The 20,545-nt window shown below is 40.3% G+C and overlaps 3 protein-coding genes across 3 annotated transcripts; all 3 read left to right on the forward strand.

The window, feature by feature from the left end:
- Nucleotides 1-474: 474 nt before the first annotated feature.
- On the forward strand, nucleotides 475-8,817 carry LOC137959003 (transmembrane 9 superfamily member 1-like). Its single transcript, XM_068806254.1, has 12 exons — nucleotides 475-846; nucleotides 2,877-3,069; nucleotides 3,186-3,290; nucleotides 3,459-3,476; nucleotides 3,574-3,668; nucleotides 3,755-3,907; nucleotides 4,018-4,152; nucleotides 4,244-4,410; nucleotides 5,555-5,649; nucleotides 7,099-7,472; nucleotides 7,579-7,852; nucleotides 8,352-8,817. Exons 1-12 carry the CDS (start codon nucleotides 757-759, stop codon nucleotides 8,417-8,419), a joined length of 1,767 nt encoding a protein of 588 aa, XP_068662355.1. The 5' UTR covers nucleotides 475-756; the 3' UTR covers nucleotides 8,420-8,817.
- A 3,369-nt stretch (nucleotides 8,818-12,186) lies between these two features.
- Nucleotides 12,187-13,956, forward strand: LOC137958406 (zinc-finger homeodomain protein 3-like). Its single transcript, XM_068805404.1, has 2 exons — nucleotides 12,187-13,168; nucleotides 13,612-13,956. The coding sequence occupies exon 1, from the start codon at nucleotides 12,536-12,538 to the stop codon at nucleotides 13,157-13,159; it is 624 nt and encodes a 207-aa protein (XP_068661505.1). The 5' UTR covers nucleotides 12,187-12,535; the 3' UTR covers nucleotides 13,160-13,168; nucleotides 13,612-13,956.
- A 1,426-nt stretch (nucleotides 13,957-15,382) lies between these two features.
- On the forward strand, nucleotides 15,383-20,527 carry LOC137958404 (CMP-sialic acid transporter 2). Its single transcript, XM_068805398.1, has 15 exons — nucleotides 15,383-15,630; nucleotides 15,984-16,083; nucleotides 16,191-16,267; nucleotides 16,368-16,479; nucleotides 16,696-16,775; nucleotides 18,041-18,116; nucleotides 18,207-18,307; nucleotides 18,387-18,458; nucleotides 19,018-19,066; nucleotides 19,164-19,205; nucleotides 19,281-19,402; nucleotides 19,491-19,550; nucleotides 19,632-19,680; nucleotides 20,160-20,254; nucleotides 20,334-20,527. Exons 3-15 carry the CDS (start codon nucleotides 16,221-16,223, stop codon nucleotides 20,380-20,382), a joined length of 954 nt encoding a protein of 317 aa, XP_068661499.1. The 5' UTR covers nucleotides 15,383-15,630; nucleotides 15,984-16,083; nucleotides 16,191-16,220; the 3' UTR covers nucleotides 20,383-20,527.
- The last annotated feature ends 18 nt before the right edge of the window (nucleotides 20,528-20,545 follow it).

Here is a 20,545-nt window from a genome sequence, read left to right on the forward strand (position 1 = left end):
AGGAGGAAAAACAACTCTTGTTTTTTTTTTTCGTATCAGCAAGGGAAGAACCTTACTTGGAGGCTGGGGTTCTCTGCCACCATTGCTAATGACTCTCCTAGCAATGTATCACCCTGCCCCCTTCCTCCAGTGATAACCACCCGGTTGTCCGTTAAGATCATTGGTTAAACTGCAAACTCGGTCGGATTAGTCGGTTTCCTCTTTCCCTCAGGTTTTATAGAATTATAACTCAAATAAGGATCTAGTCCGATTATCCCGGCGGTCAATCCCGGTCCGAGTATCGTAATCTCCTCCAACGTAGAAGCAGAAAAACGGTACACTTGCCGGCCGACAAAATGCTGAAACATTTTTCCCGTTCGTATTTGAGGACCCTGAAATGAATTAGACACGCTTTTAACGTAATTGTAATGTATCAACGCTAGAGTGTCGAGCCGCAGGCCACGATCACATGGCAGTCCAGAGCCACCGGATCCGTTTTATCAGTTCACCCCAGCTCTCTGTATCTCGATGCCGCGGGAGTAAAATACATCCCAAACGCATTTAGAGTGGACTCTGGGCCAATCGGGCACGACGGTGAGAATGAAAAAAGTCCAATCTAAATAGAAGAGGGCTCTCGCTCCTCCCTCCGCTCCCGCTCTCGATCCCCGAGTTCCGACCAGCGAAGCGAGAACAGCTACTACTCCAGAAAAAAGGCCCTTTCTTTTGTTTCGTTGGGATTGCGTTCAGAAGTCGAGATCCGAGGTCGCATCTTTCGCTATGATGCTTTCCGCGGTCCGATCCTCCGTCATAATCTTCCTGCTCCTCTTTCTCGTCCGTCCTTCTTCGGCCTCCGAGTCCGATCACAAGGTATGCACTCTTTCTTCACCTCATTTTTTATGTTGGCGATGATATTTTACGATATTTTTTCTGCAGTCTCTCGTCAGGGACGTGCCAGATCTGCTTCTCTCTCGCTTTCTGTTAGTCATTTGGGTTTACATTTGGAACTTCTCTTAATTTTTGAGGTTCTGTTGATTTTTTTCTTTTTGATGCCCGGGGGGGGGGGGGGGGGGGATAAATTATTCAATTTCAGATCGAGTTCTAGGGTTTATTGTTTCTGTTTGTCTGTGTTTTATGGTACAGAAGGAAGGTCGATGTTAGATCTGCGCATTTGACTTTGCATTTCCTTCAGATCTTTTAACAGTTTTGCCTCGTCATTTAATCTTGAGGCAGTTTTCGGTGCGCTCATTTCTTGTCATCGAGTGACTTTGGACTTATTATTTATCAATTGGGTGTATCGAAATGGACAACTGACCTGTGAAAATGCCAGAAACTTGTTAACTTTGAGACAGATTAACATGACGAGTACACTATTTTGGCATTCTTACAATCTGTAGGATATTCATTGTAAGCTTGGGTATTTTTAAGATTTTTCTTCATAACTGGTATGCGGAAATTCAGCTGTTGTAAGTTGATGTTAGAATCTATTAGTGGGGCAAACTAGTAAGGTGACCATGAATCTGAGGCACATTGAGGAGCAATTAATGATAGTTCTCTTAGGAGCCGGATGGAGAACTTTGGATTCGTAGGAGGCAATATCTGTTTTATAGGCATTCTGTTTTCTGCTTGAGACTGCTGGTTTTAATTTTTATTTTATTTTTTATGAGTTATTAGTGCAACTCCTTTTTATTGAACACTACCGGTAGATTTAGAGTTAGTCCAAACTCTGGCTTGTTGGGTGGTTGTACCATGCTCCTGTGATCGGGTGCATATTGTACATGGCATGTCTGCAAGTGGATCCGAGCATCCACCATTTTCTGTTTTAGACATCTTGGAAAGACAACGAGGATCCTTAGTTTTTGTAATTTCTTAAAAGATTAAAACTATGACTGTTAAGGGGAGCCTTTGCTTGCTACTGTAGGAATGCCTCCATCCTTGGCAACATTGATTTCCTGATATTTTCCATCTGAATTATCAGATACAGTGACCTAAATGTGATAATGAATGTTGTGGCTATTACCATCTGATTCTTGAAAAATCTAAACTTTCATGCTGCGATCCTCAAGATGGTCTGCTCATGTATTTATTTAAAACCTTTTTTCCTGGAGACATCATGACTGCACAAGTTAATTTTTTGCTCACCCTTCTATACATAAAAGCATATAAATTTAAGAACAAGACGATGAAAGGGCTGGCAACTCTTTTTTTAAATATTTTATTTTGATACATGTTTATTATTATCAAATGAGGTAACCTAGTGAGTTTTGATCCCTGGGTCTCCCAGATTGATTATTGATGTCAGTTTTTATCCTTGACTGGGCTGGTAACTCTTAATATACTATGCATGGTTTATTCCTGTCAGCACTGAATTTAGAACTAGAAGGGAACTTGTTGACTATGATTTTGGAAGTTACTCAGGCCTATCTATTAGCTACACAGTGTTTGTGCAGTGGCTTTAATTTATCAAGGTTATATTTTTCCGATTACATTTATGGGCCCAATAAGTACATGAATTTGGATTTACCATCTACCTGTCTCAGGGGATAAAATGTACAATTTGTCCATGCATATTCATGCTTTGTTTGTTCAAAAAGTGGACAGTAAGTTTTGTTTGAGATGGCAATCTGCTTAAAATTGGAGTTATACACTCTCTTAGTATGTTTATCTAAGTCATATCTTCAATCATAAATTCATTTTTGCATTTCATGCTCCATTTGGCACTTTTAAACTGAACCCTACCATAGAAAGGAAAAAGTGATTAAATTCAATATTTTCACTGTCACCTAGTTATTGGTGTCCATTGGATGTTCAGTCTTGGGAGTTCAATTAATATATCAGCAGTATCACTGTGGAACATTTTGTTCAATTTTAACTATTTTTGTGATTTGTATTGTGTGCAGTATCAAGCAGATGACCCTATAACACTCTGGGTAAACAAGGTTGGGCCTTACAATAATCCTCAAGAAACATATAACTATTATAGCCTTCCATTTTGCCAGCTGGCTAGCAACCCAACTCACAAGTGGGGGGGTCTGGGTGAAGTTCTTGGTGGCAATGAACTCATTGACAGTCAAATTGACATCAGATATCAAAGTACTTGAATTTCCCTCTTGTAAAATTTTCCAGTGTTCATAAAAGGGCTAGGTCTTCCTTGTATTTTGTTTGACTAAACAGTAAAAAATGACATTATATGATGGTTTCTTGGACAGAAAATGTTGACCGTGGCACAATATGTGAACTAGCACTAGATGCACCTAAAGTGAAGCATTTCAAGGATGCAATTGAGAATGCATATTGGTTTGAGTTCTTCATTGGTATGTGTATTATTACATTATGCTTTTCTGGACCTACTTTTGTGTGGTGAGTCCCTAATGAGGGCTGCTTTTATCTTTATCTTTGTTTTTTTAATTAAATCTTATTTTCTGAGATTTTCTCTTTATCTTCCATGTGTTTGTCATTTGTGGCGTCCTGAATGTTTCCAGATGACTTGCCTGCATGGGGTATGGCTTAATTTCCTCTGTATTTCAATGCTATTCTGTCATCTTGAATCAGTTTTATGATTATACTTTGCTAATTCAACATGTATTGCATGGTCAGGTTTTGTTGGTGAACTCCATCCTGGTAAAAGCAATGAACATAGACATTTGCTTTACACTCACAAGAATATTGTCATAAAGTACAATGGTGAACAGGTTCTTGGCTATGGAATATTTTTACTTGAAGAGCCTTTCATATCTTTTATTGATGAGAAGATTGAATTAATTTCTGTCTCCTGCAGATCATTCATGTTAATCTTACTCAAGAAAGTCCAAAGCCCTTGGAGGCTAGGAAAACATTTGACCTTACATACTCAGTTAAATGGGTACCAACAAATATAACTTTTGCACGACGTTTTGATGTCTACTTGGACTACCCTTTCTTTGAGCACCAGGTGAATTTATATGTTTTCATTTTTCTGAAAAGAGTTCAACTCATGTTCTGCACAAGAATAATAGCTAATTGAAATTATTCCAAGACTCACCCATTTGGTAATTGGACCAGATTCATTGGTTCTCCATCTTTAACTCTTTCATGATGGTCATTTTCCTCACTGGCCTTGTATCAATGATATTGATGCGAACGCTTAGAAATGACTATGCGAAATATGCCCGAGAGGATGATGACCTGGAGACTCTGGTGAGGAATTTCTACAATTTGTTAAATTGATTATTTTATTCATACTTATATATATTTGACATTTTTTGTTGTCTCTGGATTTGTTCACTAGGAAAGAGATGTGAATGAAGAATCTGGATGGAAACTGGTCCATGGAGATGTATTCCGACCTCCTTGGAATTTGGTTTTATTGTCAGCTGTTGTAGGTACTGGGGCTCAGCTTGCAACTCTTGTTCTTCTTGTCATCGTATTGGCAATAATTGGGATGCTGTACATTGGGTAAGTTAAACCAGTACCTACTCTGTAATCAGTAGCGAGCTTTTCCTAGCTAATTGATAATCATTATCTGTATCAGATGTAGTGTTTTAATGAATGTTCAATTTGAATAAGTTATTCTAAAACCTTCTACCTTCTGCATTTTTTTTTGTTTTTGTTCAACTTTATTGCATTTGTGGAAGGCTTCGGCAATGATTGACATGAGGTGGAAGATATGATATATATATATTTAAATAGAAGTATTTAACTAGGGATTGTATTTTTTCAAGCTGCTGCTGCTTGTATTTGTTGGTCTTGTCTCTTTGATAGTTGTACTTAGAGATTAAACATCATTTGTGACTTGATATTGATTTAGTTTAAACTTTTTTGAGTCCAGAGGGAAGCAATTTCACTTAATAATTAGTGTTTAGTCATGTTTGGGGATGATACGTTCTCTGTCATGAAGTAAGGGATAGGAACTTGAATATTGCTTTGTGCATCAATAGCAGCTGGTTGCTAATATGTCAGCTCCTTCCAAGACATCCCCCAGCAGGGCTGCATCAAGCTCAACTTTCATGGGTGCTTCAGAGGTAACTTTGGTGGGAGGGGGTAGGGGTTGTTGCCATTGGTGTTGTGCTATGGGCTAAAACTTTTTTGTGAGAACTTTTTGGGACCTTTGGAGGTTGAGGGTTGCCGCAAGGGTAGTTGTTGCAAGAAGTCTTTAAGCCTCCAGAGGCATACCTTCTATGAGATTCGTAACTTTGTCAGTAAAGTTGTTTGTAATTGCTCCCTTGTTAGCATTAGTGCTGATAAGTTGGCCAGGGAAGGGGTTGATCTCCAATATCTCGTTGTTCTGATAAAAACCCCCCTTATCCCGCTGCCTGTGGTTTTTTTTGGCCTTTGGGCTTTAATGGAATTGCCTTTTTCCCCACAAAAAAAAAAAAAAAGGAAATATCTACGGATTTTGCTGCTTAAGAACTTATTTGTGATAGACTTCGCTTGCACTGAATTTTTTCCTATACATTCGAAAGAAAAGTTACTTGCATTTCAGAAAATTAGAAAAAGGTTTCCTCTTCTTTTTATCTTCTAAATATCTGCATACTACTTGTAAGCTTCTAGCGATGATGGTTCTAGTTTTGTTTTTTGACGTCTCATTATTTCTGTTCAGGCGAGGAGCAATTGTCACAACTTTTATCGTTTGCTATGCTCTTACATCATTCATTTCAGGTTATGTCAGTGGCGGACTTTACTCTCGTAATAGTGGTATGGATTTTCACCTGACTTTCTTTTTTATTGGTTCTTATTTTGCCTAGTACATCATGTGTTATACGATCATCATCGTCTTCTAATGTTTACTCTCCAGATTGAACGGGTGGGTCCAATTACATAAAACATGTTTGACTGTTGGAGATCTATAGATGTTCTTCTAGAAATATTTCTTGTCAAAATGGTTTACATGTGTTTTTCTACACTTTTTCCTCCAAAACACTGACAAGACCAAGGGAATGTAGCATCATGCTTCTAATGGAGTTGTATCTCTCGTTCTTTGTGTGATTTCTACTTGCACATAATTCTGGTGTTTCTAGTTGAGGTCTTGGGTTCAAGTTGGCATGAGGTGTACTATTTATGTGAACCTGCCCTACCTTTTTGTATATGACCCTTAGTGTTCTTCCCTACAATGGGCCAGTTCCCTTCAATCCAACAAGCTTACTGAAACTTAGTATCTACTCTGGCATACACATCAAAGTAGGAATCTTTCAAAGATATATTTGATCAAGAAGTTCCTATTGGTTAGTCCTGGGTATTTACTCAACAAAGGATGATTTTATGCTCTCCTTCTGGAAGTGCGTCATTGTAAGGACAGGTTATCAGGTCCCCCTTTTTTTTTATAAAGATGTATTGTATTAACAAGCGAAAATTTACAAAGGAAGAGGGAGCAAATCCCTAACAACAAGAGATTGAACGGAAACTCCCTGCTTGGCAAGCACATCTGCTACCGAATTTGCAAATCTCGGAATGTGAGACCAAATACAAAAAAATAATGAGGTAATCTCTAAAATCTCCTGAAAGTTTTCCCAATGCCTCCATGGCGGAAAGGAAGCACGCTGGTTATCAGGTCCCCTTGGCAACTTCAAGTTTGTGCTTTGCTGATTAAGAACAAGTAGGAGCCTCCACAGTGATTTTGACCCATTTTTGAAGATATTTGGCACGTTAGCATGGATTCTGTTACTTCATGGTCCCATGTGCCTTGTTGATCTAATTGTTAGGAGATTAATCAGCTAGATAGGGGGTCGACCTCCAACTCTTTTTGCAGGTTTTCCTTCTCTAAATGTTTTTGCAACTTTGCCTCCTTTTCCTGTTGGCTGACTTGTTGCTTTTGTTTCTAAGTTTCTTTTCTATATAAATTCCACCGTTGAAAAAGGTGAAAAGCTTGGTGGTTCCATTGAGAAAGTAGTAGAGATCTAACACTCTGTAAAGTGCCTCAAAGTGTAGTAGCTCTAGGAACAAGCTAGCAATTCTAGAACCTTGTGAAGGGTACTGAGCTCAGTGATGATTGATGATTGACCTGATTTTACTTTACTAGTGGTAATTGAATTGGTTTCAGGTGCTTAAAAACTTCTTTTATATTGTTTTTTTGGTATTCAATTGTTACATCTTGAATTATTGGTTAGATACGGCTAATATGTCTAATGTCGCTGACTCAATCTGCAGGTAAAACCTGGATTAAGTCCATGATCTTGACTGCATCTCTTTTCCCATTCATGGTCTTTGGAATTGGTTTTATATTGAACACTATAGCCATATTCTATGGATCTCTAGCTGCTATTCCTTTTGGGACAATGGTGGTCGTGTTCATCATCTGGGCATTTATTTCATTTCCTCTGGCCCTTCTTGGCACCGTTGTTGGCAGAAATTGGAGTGGATCTCCGAACAATCCTTGTCGTGTTAAAACTATTCCCCGACCAATCCCTGAGAAGAAATGGTACCTCACACCGTCAGTAGTCTCTCTTATGGGTGGCCTGCTTCCCTTCGGAAGCATCTTCATTGAGATGTATTTTGTTTTTACATCTTTCTGGAACTACAAGGTAGATTATCTGAATCATTTTTAGTCAGTGATCTGGAACATTCTCCTGAATTCTTGCGAGATTTTTTTTTTTCTGATATGGCACTTTTTTTTCTCCTCTCTGACAGGTGTACTATGTATATGGCTTTATGCTTCTGGTTTTTCTGATCCTCATTATTGTCACCATATGTGTCACAATTGTTGGTACTTATTTCTTACTGAATGCTGAGAACTATCACTGGCAATGGACTTCCTTCTTCTCTGCTGCATCAACGGCTGTCTATGTGTATCTCTACTCCATTTACTACTATTATGTGAAAACCAAGATGTCTGGATTCTTCCAGACTAGCTTCTATTTTGGCTACACTCTAATGTTTTGCCTTGGTTTGGGAATCCTCTGTGGTAAGTTTCCCCATTATTTTGTCCTTTGTTGGTGCATCTGCTAAGTGAACCATACCTACCTTTTTTTTTGGGTGCATCTGGTCTATGGTCTAAGATTTTTGCTGCTGTTCATTTTGGGGTGAGTGCTTGAATTCCGTACCAAGACAGACAACCAAGAAATCTTGTTTCTTTACTTGTGGTTGCATGAATTGAACAGCTGGATCTTACTAGAGCCAGGGGGAATTTCTTCTGTGTTTGAAGATTTTTGCATCAGCAACTATTTACAAAACTAATTTCCCCTACCAAAGTTTGCAACATTTCTTGAAAGGATTGCCCTGTACTGGTGGAAAATTATCTGCTAGAATAATGATAATTGCCAATTTATCCTCATCTAAACATAAGAAACCATTCAAACTTGTCATAGATTTTGTCTTAACTCGCTTGTACTTCTGCCACAAGTTATTTGATTTGCCTTCTTACATTTGGGATTTGGATTTAGTGTCTCTTTTATATTTTTCAGGGGCTGTTGGCTACCTGGGCTCAACACTCTTTGTGAGGAGGATTTACAGAAACATCAAATGTGACTAAGTGTGCAACCTCTGCGAGAGACTTGGTGAGTTTGCTGGAGTCATGTGGAGAAAGATGAGAAGCTGGATAACATAAAAGAGATTCAAGATTAATCCTTTATGGCAATTTGGTGGGTTGAGGAGGGGTTTCTGTATTTGGTCTCTGAACTACGGAGGCTCTGCAAATTTTTTTTGTTGCTCTAAGTGTAAGCCTTTTAATTTAGGGCTGAGGTAGTGCTAAGGATCAATATTCGACTCCACTTGTTTAGGGTTATACTATTAAAGAGGGGAACTGCACGAGACATTTGTTATTCTCATCATCCCCTCAACGAATGGACATTTGTATAACTGTTAAAATTTTCCCTTATCTTCTTTTAATTTGTCTTCCCAGCATATAACTGAAGGAATTATTCTGTTCAATTTGTGCCTGACTTTGGGGATTTGAGTCCAAACGTGGGTACCTTAAAGGCTGCTGCATGAGCCGTAGTTCATAAACCATTATTTTCATTTGCAATGCGGCTTGAAAAGCTGAGGCCGACGTGCCCGGGTCAGGTTCATGGAATTTAACTTTTGAAAGGCTTTTGAACACATTTGTATCTATAACAGTATGGAGCAGTTAACAGTTTTGATACAAGTTGTGGCTGAGACCAAGCAAGTCACAATTCGCACTGGAAGTGGTTTGGAATTTTCCAGTTTCGTACTTGATAGAGAAAATCGGGCTTTGTCTTGGAATTCAATAACTAATTTGTTACATAAAAGCCAAAAGCCAGGTACTCCAAGCGATATTTATTTCAGTCGTTCAAATGTTTACACAATTTAATGGATGGGATTAAATGCATTTCTGGAGTTAATTCTCCGGTGAACCTTTATGAACCTATTGATGGTGTTCCGTTTACCAGTCGAGTTTGTAATTATGATGGTATGCTGTGGGGGTACAAAAGAAAGATCAGGACTCAGGCGAATCATAATATTTCCCCTAGTGGGGGTGGACTAGATATTAGACAGTCAATCTCTTATTGCTTCAATCTCTGTTACAAATGGTCCGTCTCGTACGAATTCTCAATTTAAGCCTGCACTCGTCAATTGCACGAGTACAGAAATATTGGTTACTTGGTATTCGTTATTTTAGTCAGAGAAGGCCGATATACAGATTGAAATTTTCTGTGTCTTCCCTATTGGGGGCCGAAACCTAAGGTACGATCAGTGAACCAACCTATTATACCCTTTGAAAATGCGTCAGTCTTTTTGTCTGATCTTCCGAAATTTATATATGAGCTTTCATTGTTTTTTACATGTAGGAATCTTAAAAAACTGCTTTGGTTCTTTTGAGTAATTTGGACCGTTAATCTAAGTAATACCAGTTAAGACTCAGCTGGGTCATGCATAAGAGTGTTTAAATCATTTCTTTTTCAGTCCTTTTCCTCTCCCTCTTTTAGCATTGATGAGAGGGAACTCATTCTTATTCATGACAAATATACTGTAATTACATTCATTTAGACTGTCATTGTAAACGCTCTGTTATTTTATTTTTGATGTCACAGGTTGAATCCGATTGAATCAGTTCAGATAGACTCTGACACTCTGTAAGCTCGTTTCGACAAAATTGGTCATATTTTTAATGTATTTAAAGGAAACCACCATGAAATAGGCAACAAAAGAGACTTCATTATCACGTCACTGTCAGGTTTTCAACTTCGGTTTCTTGGCAAAGAGTGATTACTGTATAGAGTCTTAGTAATTTGTAAGAGTATGATTCCCCCCTCTTTCCCTGTTGATCAACACGAATGCCCTAGCTGAATTCTGAACCCTTGTCCTATTTAGTGTCCTGCATTTATTATCTTAATTACGTTACTACTTGGCTTTACCAATAAATACGTGAATAAATTTATTACCACTTGGTTCCTCTGGGTTCTGCTGCTGTAGTTCCCATTCACATTTACTAGTTTCCTGAAACTTAAAAAGTGAACAGTGGAGTACAACACGAAATCTGATAGAACTCGTCTTTGTACCATAAATTCCCAGTTGTCTGTACTTGGGCCCGGACATGGAATCATGCTCACGTCGGTCCGCATAAATTTTCACCCTCTTCATTGCCTCCTGTCTCTGTTTTTAACTCTTCCCCCTGCTTCCCCATTTCACCTCACCCCCCCGGTCCTCTAGCCCAGATTCAGATTTGACAATGTCGTCCACGACTCTCCAGTAAATTTCTTCCACAACTTTTACAGTCCAGACTAGTTCTCATTAGTCGTTTTCTTGTTCAAGTAAGAGAGAGGAGAGAGAGGAGAGAGGAGAGAGGAGAGAGGAGAGAGATAAAGGGATGGGCGTCAGGTGCGACTGCCACTCAAATACAGTGACAACCTGAGGTATGAAGGAGAGGGAGAGATGGGCGTCACACTCAATCAAATGCAGTGTGACCACCAAAAAGGTTAGCACGCCTTCCTCCATATTCCATGATTTCGAAGAGACCCTTGAAGCAAATTTTTGAAATTGAACGCATTCAGCCTTTTTCAGCCTTCTTAATCATATCATTGTCTTGCTACTGTTCTTCTGAATCCCGATTTCCAGACAACTTCTCCTCCGATCTTCCACTTGCGGGATCCCCCCTCACTCCCCATTCTTCAATATATAAATCCAGCCAAGCTTCTAATAAAGGAAACATCAAATCCTAAGAGGGCCTCCCTCACTTTCGGTCCATCGCTCAGTAACCTTGATAAAAAGAGTGAGAGAGAAGGACGAAGACGATAGGAGAAGATAAATAAACGAAAGGATTATGGAATCGCCGCTCCTGATCACTTTCGGTAGGTCGAGTGGGGCCCACCATAACCAGACACCTCGTTTGGGCCCACATGTTAGTCCTTCACCGGTTAACCCTGACCTAGCTTTTGTCCCCTAACGCCCTCCCTCCGGCTGAAAAAGGGACAGGGAATCCCTCTGATAATCCCTCCAAAATGAACGAAAAGCCCGCGCGGACTCCACGAGATCTCCCTCTCTGTGAGAAGCGAACCACGCTCCGTGCTCGCGTCTGTTGGGTTATCTCTGGACATCAGGTCTCCTGGTAAAACTTGCCCGACCAGGTGGAAATCGTAAATGTTGTGGTTACGGCTATTATTAGAATGCTCGGGTTTCAACGCCCTCAGAACCGCAGGTGACGTCACCTTATTCGAACTAATTCCCCATGAGAGCCCCGCAAGCCACGAACCCCGCGGATCATCGAATGAATTACGGTGCAAGCTATCCTACGCCACACTCCCTGAACTTTTAATTAATCGCGAGAAGAAAACACACGCATCCAAATCTCGCGAGATTCTAATATCCCCGTCAAATACAGCAAACAAATCCCAACAGAATTATCCACGTCACCCGCCACCATTATTTACCGTCCTCCCTTTCTTTCTCTCTCCCTCTTTCATTAAGCTAGAGTCTGTTACCTCGGTACGCTCGCTGACATCCGCGGGCCCCACTCCTCCCCCGGCGGGAAAAGCGTGACTTCATCTCCATTGGCCCTGAGGGGGGGGGGGCTGTCCCTTGCTTATTTCAGATCTTGACCGTCCGATCGTGAGTAGAAGTACTTGGTGGGCCCGTATAATGAGGACATGGGCATTTCACGAGTGATGACAGATTGATGAGAGCTTCCAATGTCACGCTGACACGTACTCTGACCTTTGCGTGATTAGTCTAATCGGATGACCCACGTGGCTCACCTACTTATACCGCTAAATCCCTGCAAACAAAACATATTTGCCAATAGAAAACAGCCACGTCGAGAGGCTCACGTGATAGAACTTCCTGCGCTCGCCTTAAAAACGTTTCACGCGAGATTTTCCTATTAGCTGCAAATTAGCGAGGACTTTGCTTCTTATTAGAGGGACCCATTTGCGAAAATCTTTCGTTTCATCTTCCCCGGGAGAGGAGTTGTCGCAGGAGCAGAAGCAGAAGCAGAAGCAGCAGCAGCAGTTGCTGTTTCTGCTGCTTTTATAAAACAGCTTAATTTCGATTTCATTTTTTTCTTCTTCTACTTCTTTCTCTTCTTCTTTTTTCCTTTTTTTTTTTTTTTCTTTTTTTTCCTTCTTTGGTTTGGTTTAGGGTTTTAGGTAAGGAGAAAGATCAAAAACACAAAAGGAAGAAGGGACGTGGAATAATGGAGCTGAGCATGGTGCCATACGATGAAGCCAAATTGGAGGGATCAGAGATGGATCCAGACGAGAAGGGTGAGCACGTCCGGTACCGGGAATGTCTGCGGAACCACGCGGCCTCCATCGGCGGCCATGCCAACGACGGTTGCGGGGAGTTCATGGAGGGTCCTTCACTAAAGTGCGCGGCGTGTGGCTGTCACCGTAACTTCCACAGGAAGGAAATCCCCGGCTGCGGGGACCACCTCCACCATCCTCTGGTGGTGTATAATGCCTCGGGAAGATGGGGAGATAAGGGCGTAGGGAACTTCCATCACGCGCTCCTTCCCCCTCCTCACCATATGATTTCCGCCGTCGATCTCGGAAGCAGCCGACGCTCGGAGACGGCCTCGGAAGGCGACTACCACGGCAGTGCAAAGAAGCGCTTCCGAACAAAATTCACGCAAGAGCAGAAGGAGAAGATGCAGGCGTTCGCCGAGAAGCTGGGATGGAGGATACAAAAGCAGGACGACGGGGAGCTGCAGAAGTTCTGCGACGAAGTGGGAGTGAAGAGGCACGTCCTCAAAGTGTGGATGCATAATAACAAGAACACGCTCGGCAAGAAAGAAGCGGAGACGCCCATCACCGTGTGAGGGACCTAAGTAATACTAGTCTTCTCTCTTCCTTGTTACTTAAAAAGTTCCTCTTTCTGTTCTCTTTATCGTCCATTGTACCAGTGATTGTGTAAGCTTGACCCTAAGAATCTAAGATAGACTGAATCCTAACAAAAAAAACCGAGCTGTGCTGTATTTTGAGCTTTTGCTCGGATTAATCTATGTTAGTGCACTTCAATTTCTCTTCTCTTTCTCGTTCCTTCTGAGCTCTTTCTTGCATGATACTTGCACAACTGGGAAGAGCCGAGCCACAGTTGATTGTTAGATACTGACGCGGAGTTCTCTCATTTCTGGGTTTTTTTTTTTTCTTCATTTTTGAACTTTTCCATAAATTCTTCTGCAACTTCTGCTCTAAGTGCAATTAGTGATCAAATGTGTCTTGATAAAGATAGTCGAGTTTAAAGATTTATCTTATTCTTCTTCACTCGCAGAGTTTATACAAAAAAAGTAGGAATGCGCGCTTATTAAACCAGAGAAAGGAAAAAGAAAAAGGAAAAGAAACCCATATCTGGAATTGATCCTAGCTTTGCACCAGCGGGTTGCAGGATTGACGTCTTCCTCTCAATCAGGTAATCTTATTGATTTGTTCTGGGACCCTCGATATCCACAGATTCGATCATCATCAAGTGATGTTTAAGACTCCAGAGTTGGGACAAGTTCCTATTGCAAACTTGCAATGCATGCAAGCGAGGGAGCAGAGTAGGAAATCATTACTCGTGTAGTATCTAGTAAGAAAGAGAGGAGAGTTTGAGAATTGAGAGAGACGAGGCAGAGATGTATTTTTCTGCATTTATCTGCTTTTGTTTCAGTGTTGCCTCTTTTGGCTTTCACGCTTCTAATGGAAGGCAGCAGAGCCTTTTGCTGTCTTTTTACTTTGGTCCTCCAACCGGCCGTTCACGTTATCTCCTTTTGGGTCTGGCTCAATAGTGCGCACTGCGCACCTCTGCCCGAAGCACGGCTAAAAGTGAAGAGTTCAATCGAGCTTCAGATTAGCCCAGGCAAATCTAAGGACGGCGTTGAAAAATGAAAAGCCTCGGCCTTGGGAAACAGGAAAGAGGGGTGTAAACGGGGGCGCCTCCTTCCCTGAGAATTCTCCATAACGGCCTTTGGGAATCCGGTCCGTAGATCTGGTCGGGTACAACCGGACGTGTGGGTCCGGAAATGAAATGTCATCGGCACTGAGCGATTGCATCATGTGCATGTGATGGGCTCTGACAAAGCTCAGCATGGTCCCGTGACCTAGTGAGCACATGGAGGAGATTTGTTGACGGTTACGGTTGTTTAATAATAATGACATTTATGCAGGGGTGGGTGACGACTGACGACGCGCTCACCCCTTCCCGGTTTCGGGTCTCCGGTTCCGACCCTTTTGTTTTTTTTTTGTTTGGTTAAGCATTCCCTTCTGGTTCAGCAAGTGAAGCAGCAGACGATCTACCGCTGCCAAGGCCGCCACAGCCAGCCTTCGCTGTGGCAATGATTGAGGTCAAATCACTGTGACGGCGACTCTGCCCTCTCGGTGCTTCACTTCTTACGCAGCAACTTAGACGCAACTCTGGCTGAGGCTTCAGGCTTAGATCCAATCGGCCGATGTTTTCCAACTGACTTAGGTTCTCAGTGGTGTCGATGCTGGAGACAGTGGGACTGTCTCAGTTATTCAGCCACGAGGAGCCGTCGGCACTTCCGTCGGACGCCGACGACGACCTTGATCGCGACAACCACCGGTGGTGGTGGTGGATACTTTGAATACGTGAAAATGGCAGTAATTGAAGGGGGTTCCATTGCTTATAGACAACGAGTGCCCATACCTCCCACGTTCTGATCTCTGTCGAGTCTAATCTACTTATCCTCTCTCTAACGTGACTCCAGACAAATGAGATGACTGGACTAGGACCATACTGTGCATTTCCTTCTTTCTCGCCTAATAACCCAATTGGCTTCATCAATCCTTCCTTATTGGAAATCAGTTGGCCCACGCATGTATGTGAGAGTGAATGGGCCGACACGTGTTTGTGAGTGACTGCATATGGGCCAACAACTATTTGTGAGCTAACACATGTTTGAGTGTGAGAGTGTAAAGGCCCACATACTTGAGTTGTGACCCATTTGATGAATGGACCAACTCTTGAGTCCATAAGACGATCGGAACTCGAAATCCGACCTGTTGCCCGTGAAATTCCGATCTAATTCTGCAGCGGACCAACGAAGCGAGCTCGAGTGTCCGAATTTAGAGACCGGAATTCATCTAAGCAAGAAGAGTTCGTTCGATTGTGGAGACAATGTGGCTGGATCCAGCAATTGCCTGACGATTTCATTTACTTGAGTTGCTTCCGCTTTTTGCTCCTGCTTACCGCCCCTTCCTAAAAACCTATCTCCTGTTCTCCTCTTCGTTCTGGTTCGCAACATAAATCCCGTCACTGACTCTGCCTGTTTGTCGTCACGGTAATTCTTAAGTAAGCGTTCTTGTCCTCCATGTTCAGGTTTTTACATAGACTATTTGGATCTACGTCTCAGTGGTGATCTTCTTCTTCTTTACTGGATTTCTCTATTCTGCTTTCTGCAATATTATCAGTACAGTACGGCCATTTAATTTTTGGAGATAGGTGATGTGGACCTGCATATAGGCTTCATTTTTGCTCTCTTTAGTCGTTGAGGATTATTCATTGCCCAGTTTCTCATGTTTTTTGCTTGTATCGACCATAGCTCGGGATTTGTTCAGCTAAGTTTCTTTTGTGTACTCTGTATCTAGCTTTGATAAGTTACATTATTAAAAATTCTCTATTTCAATTTTTGTTCACAAATACAGGGGATCAATTTAGTTGTATGAAAATTTCAGAAATTAGCTAGTGTTGCTCATGGAACTGATCTAGAAGTTTACAGAAGTTCACGGAGAAGCTTCTCAAGTGGTATGTTTTTACAAGAAAACGATGATTCTGGAGTGGTACCTTACTACTAGCGTGTTTTATACTATTGGACCTAGTGTTTCACATGCTTTTTCCTCCATTTTACCTAGGTGCACCTGCTTTTCTGGTTCATTTTAAATATGTCTGGCTTTAGCAGCAGCTTTGACAAGTCCAAATGGAGACTCAAGTAAGAATTTTTATTAGTGTTAAATGTTAGTTCAGATAGTACTATTTAAAGCTCTCATTTGGTTCGGCCATTTTTCTTACTGGCGTCCTGGTTATTGTAGGTCAGTTGTAACGCTTGCCTTGACATTCCTTACAAGTTCACAGGCAATACTGATTGTTTGGTCCAAAAGAGCAGGAAAATACGAGTATAGTGTGACCACTGCCAACTTTTCTGTAAGTAAGAAATAGTTCCTTTAACGGAACTTGTTCTCTCTTCCTCTTTCAAAAGAGTTTATTTGAAAGACCTTCGTTTGACATTGAATATGTTATACTTCTATTAAGAAAGTTTAAGGATATATCACAACTCTCGCTCCTCATCTAAATGAGCTTTCCTTAAGGATTCCAATCCGTGTTTAGAGTAACTCCTTTTTTCTTGATCACCGGAATTAGGTGGAGGCGTTAAAATGTGCACTATCATTAGCTGCTCTGACAAGAACTTGGAGAAGCAGAGGTGTTACTGAAGATAACAAGTAAGACTGCCTCTGTGATTGTCTGTCTGTTGTTTACAGAAGTAATTGATTTGCCATCCTATCAGCTAATACTTATATCTCATGTTTTCCCAATTTATCTGGACTCCCTTATTATATCTTTTAGTGCAATAATGATAAGGTTTCCTTCAGGTGCTGATATTTTAGGAGTTTATGGAGGCTATATCAATACTAAAAGATAATTCAGTTCAATTGTTGATTCAAAGTAGATGGGGCCACACAAGTTATTCAAAGTCGGTTGCATATAAATATAGGCTAGTAGGGATCTGATTTAAAAGCTCAGGTTCATAATTTCATTGTTTTAGGGTTTGTCCTTGTGCCATTTTACGTCTAATGTTTCTCTTCATGTATAAAAGGATTTCTATTGAGATGCCAAAACTCAAGTCTGCTTTAGCGATTTTTCCATGCAATATAAAAAGGGTGACCATCGTTTTGTTTCATTAGAACAAAAAAAGGGGTCTATTGGCCTACAACATTCCTCATTATTGACTTCTTGAAAGTAATTACCTCTCGTTGGAGGTTTTCTGTAAAAAAAAAGTTAAGACTAGTTGAAAAAAAAGTAAGAAGAAATAAGGTCGAAGAGAGAGAATGAGAGGGAGAAAAAGTTGAGAAGAAAAAAATGAGAAAAAGACTGATTGGGGGGTAGACACGTCTCCCAGCATCTATTTATTGCTTAGGGTTGAGTACAATTTACAACATTTCTGCTACTTTAAGTGAAAAGCCTAATTCTCTATATCTCTTATTCTACGTGTCCCCTTTACATGAAATTTGGTCCATAGACATAGTTTGACATGTAGAACAAAATTACATCAAGAAATATAAATAACGACAAAGTATAATGACCAAAATGCCTCTGTTTTTGTTTTTCAACACTAATGATTTGGATAATACGCAATGTGGATGTGGATTGCAGGCCTATGGGTGCATTTGATACATTGTATATCACACTGCTTTGAATGAAATGCGTTGCAGTTGTAGCAGTTGTTTATTCTTATTCATACAGCTGGCATGTGGATGTTGTGCATGAGATTAACCATATACCTAGTTCTGTACATGTCTCTGTTGTCTGTGTTTGTCATGCATATGAGCTAAACAGTCTGCATTTGTTGAGCTCTCCACAATTTCTGTCATAAGCAAGTTTAATTCTTGGATTTGTATCAATTCAACAGCAAAATTTTGAAATGATTTGCCCCTTCTAAACTGCATTATTGGTACTATAAATTTTTTGTCTCTTCTCTCTTCATCAGGCTAAGTGCATCCCTGGATGAAGTTATGGTGTATCCAATCCCTGCTGCTCTTTATCTTGTTAAGAATTTGTTGCAGGTATACGACATTATATTAGTAGAATAACAAGGTATTTGTATCTGCAATGAAGAAATCTCAGGTTGTTTGTGTTATTTTATTTGCTGGCAGTATTATATCTTTGCCTATGTGGATGCCCCTGGATATCAGATACTGAAGAACCTAAACATAATCAGCACTGGCGTGTTATATCGCATCATTCTTAAGAAAAAGTAACTGTTTTTATCTCTTCAATAAAAAGGAATCATCATAATTGTCTGCTTCTGACTTCAGCTATATATTACCTTTCAGGTTAAGTGAAATCCAGTGGGCTGCTTTCATCTTACTGTGTGCAGGATGCACAACAGCACAACTTAATTCATCGTAAGATTGCTGGATATTTAAAATCAATATTGGGTTCTGTATGTGGCATATTATACGATAATTTTTTTTTATAATTCGGTTTTCAAAAGGAGCTTGAGAGCATAATTTGACATTCTAGAAAAAAGTGGGAGGTAGTTCTGAGATGGCAGAACACTTAGCGTAGATTAGTATAGTCGTCGCTCCTTCTCTTTCTCTCTCAAAAAACTCATCAAATGTAGCAGAAGACTGTATGATTTTCAGATACTAATTGAATAATGAATATCTAATAGATATCTCCATTTACAATTAGCATGGCGTCAAACACATTAATTCGTGTTAGAAGTCACTGTTCTGATTCTCATGGTCAATTGAAGTGGTCATTTCATAGAAAAGCCAGAAGATTGCTGTCCCTGCTTGTTACTTCTTTGTGGAATATAGTGTGTTTAAATTGATTGCCTTCATATTTATTAAATGTGGTATTAACGTATGATTGTTCCTACTACTTTCTCAACTTAAGCCAGACTGAATTTGTTTGGACCTTAAGATAATTTACTCTCTTATGAGTATCATGTTTATGCAGTTCAGACCATGTCCTTCAAACTCCATTGCAAGGCTGGGTGATGGCTATTGTGAGTCCTAACCATTATTTAGCTCACTTGATGCTTTTCTGAGTTGGTATTTCAATCATCAAAACCATTGCTTCCCATTTTTTCTTAAAACCTGCAGGTCATGGCACTGTTGAGTGGATTTGCAGGGGTTTACACTGAGGTATCATTTTAATTGAACTGCTGTATTTTGGTTTGTTTCTAGTGTGTTCCTTGGCTTTACCTTGGAATTCTGCAGGCAATTATTAAAAAGCGTCCTTCACGAAATATCAATGTCCAAAACTTTTGGCTGTATGTCTTTGGGATGATCTTTAATGCCATTGCAATATTTGTTCAGGACTTTGATGCGGTTATGAACAAGTGAGAGGCTGACTTTCACTATCTTATTTGATTCTTCGATTTATTTGATATTTTCTGATTTTTTTTTGTTTCCAATGTTGATGTTTAGGGGATTTTTTCATGGGTATTCCTTAATCACAACTTTCATGATTCTCAATCATGCCCTAAGGTAATCTATACGAACCTATCACATTGAAGATGCCTCTGCTAGGGACATAGCTGATCTGTCTACCTTGCTCTTTTTTTTCAGTGGGATTGCTGTGTCCATGGTTTTGAAATATGCTGATAACATTGTGAAGGTACTGCTTTCATAGCCACTTGAAATTTGCTACCAATCTGGTAGATTTTTTTTGCATCAGTTTCTGTTTTTTTCGTGGTGGTATTATCAACTGTGGGTAGTTATGATATGCTTGAATCTTTTCCTCTTCCAATTTTCTGTAGTAATTTTACCATCTCTTACTATGCTTCTTGCTTCTTTTTGGAGGCTAGCGTAGTGGTAGTTGTAGATGCTGTTACTGAAGGATGTCCATATCTTTATATTTTAGGACTGAGTCATTTTACAGATATTATGCAAATGAATGACATTGGCTTAAATCTATCCGTTTGCATCTTTATTCTTTATAGCCGAGTTAAGATCAAATTAATTGGATTAGGACCCATATGAATGACAATCGGAAATTTTCTATTCTGTTATAGAAGTTTAATGGGTCATCTGGACTCCTTTTTGAGGTAACACTGCTCCACTCGAAACTCTAACGTCCCAGCTTTTGCCATACAGGTATATTCCACCTCAGTGGCCATGCTTTTGACTGCCGTTGTATCCATGTTCTTGTTTAACTTTCATCTCTCCCTCGCCTTCTTCCTTGGCGCAACGTAAGTGCCTGCATGTTACAGCTGTTATTACTATCCTACATGATGCATTACTTACAACCTCTCTTAACTGAAAATGCAGGGTTGTTTCAGTATCAGTCTACTTGCATTCCATTGGGAAGCCACAGTGAGAACTTTTTCTCGTTTTGCTTGCTGCCAACGTTGAGTGGTCACTTGTACAATGAGGACTAATTTTCCCCTTTTCCTTCCTTTTCTTCACTTTCAACTATTGATTAATTATATTCAATTCAAGGGGTCATTTGCTCCTTAGGGTAACTTATCGGCTTGAGAAAA

This window comes from Aristolochia californica, unplaced genomic scaffold (assembly GCF_029961685.1).
Source record: "Aristolochia californica isolate CCGP_79_NKW_82.1479 unplaced genomic scaffold, dmAriCali1.0.hap1 SCAF_3, whole genome shotgun sequence".
NCBI lineage: Eukaryota > Viridiplantae > Streptophyta > Magnoliopsida > Piperales > Aristolochiaceae > Aristolochia > Aristolochia californica.

Excerpts from the sequence above, each read along its gene's own strand:
- LOC137959003 (XM_068806254.1), top strand. The coding sequence starts at position 757 with ATGATGCTTTCCGCGGTCCGATCCTCCGTCATAATCTTCCTGCTCCTC. Across the intron at positions 3,070-3,185 it reads AATTGACATCAGATATCAAA|AAAATGTTGACCGTGGCACA; the intron begins GTACTTGAATTT and ends TTTCTTGGACAG. Across the intron at positions 3,908-4,017 it reads ACCCTTTCTTTGAGCACCAG|ATTCATTGGTTCTCCATCTT; the intron begins GTGAATTTATAT and ends TAATTGGACCAG.
- LOC137958406 (XM_068805404.1), top strand. The coding sequence starts at position 12,536 with ATGGAGCTGAGCATGGTGCCATACGATGAAGCCAAATTGGAGGGATCA.
- LOC137958404 (XM_068805398.1), top strand. The coding sequence starts at position 16,221 with ATGTCTGGCTTTAGCAGCAGCTTTGACAAGTCCAAATGGAGACTCAA. Across the intron at positions 18,117-18,206 it reads TTGTTAAGAATTTGTTGCAG|TATTATATCTTTGCCTATGT; the intron begins GTATACGACATT and ends ATTTGCTGGCAG. Across the intron at positions 19,067-19,163 it reads AAGGCTGGGTGATGGCTATT|GTCATGGCACTGTTGAGTGG; the intron begins GTGAGTCCTAAC and ends TAAAACCTGCAG.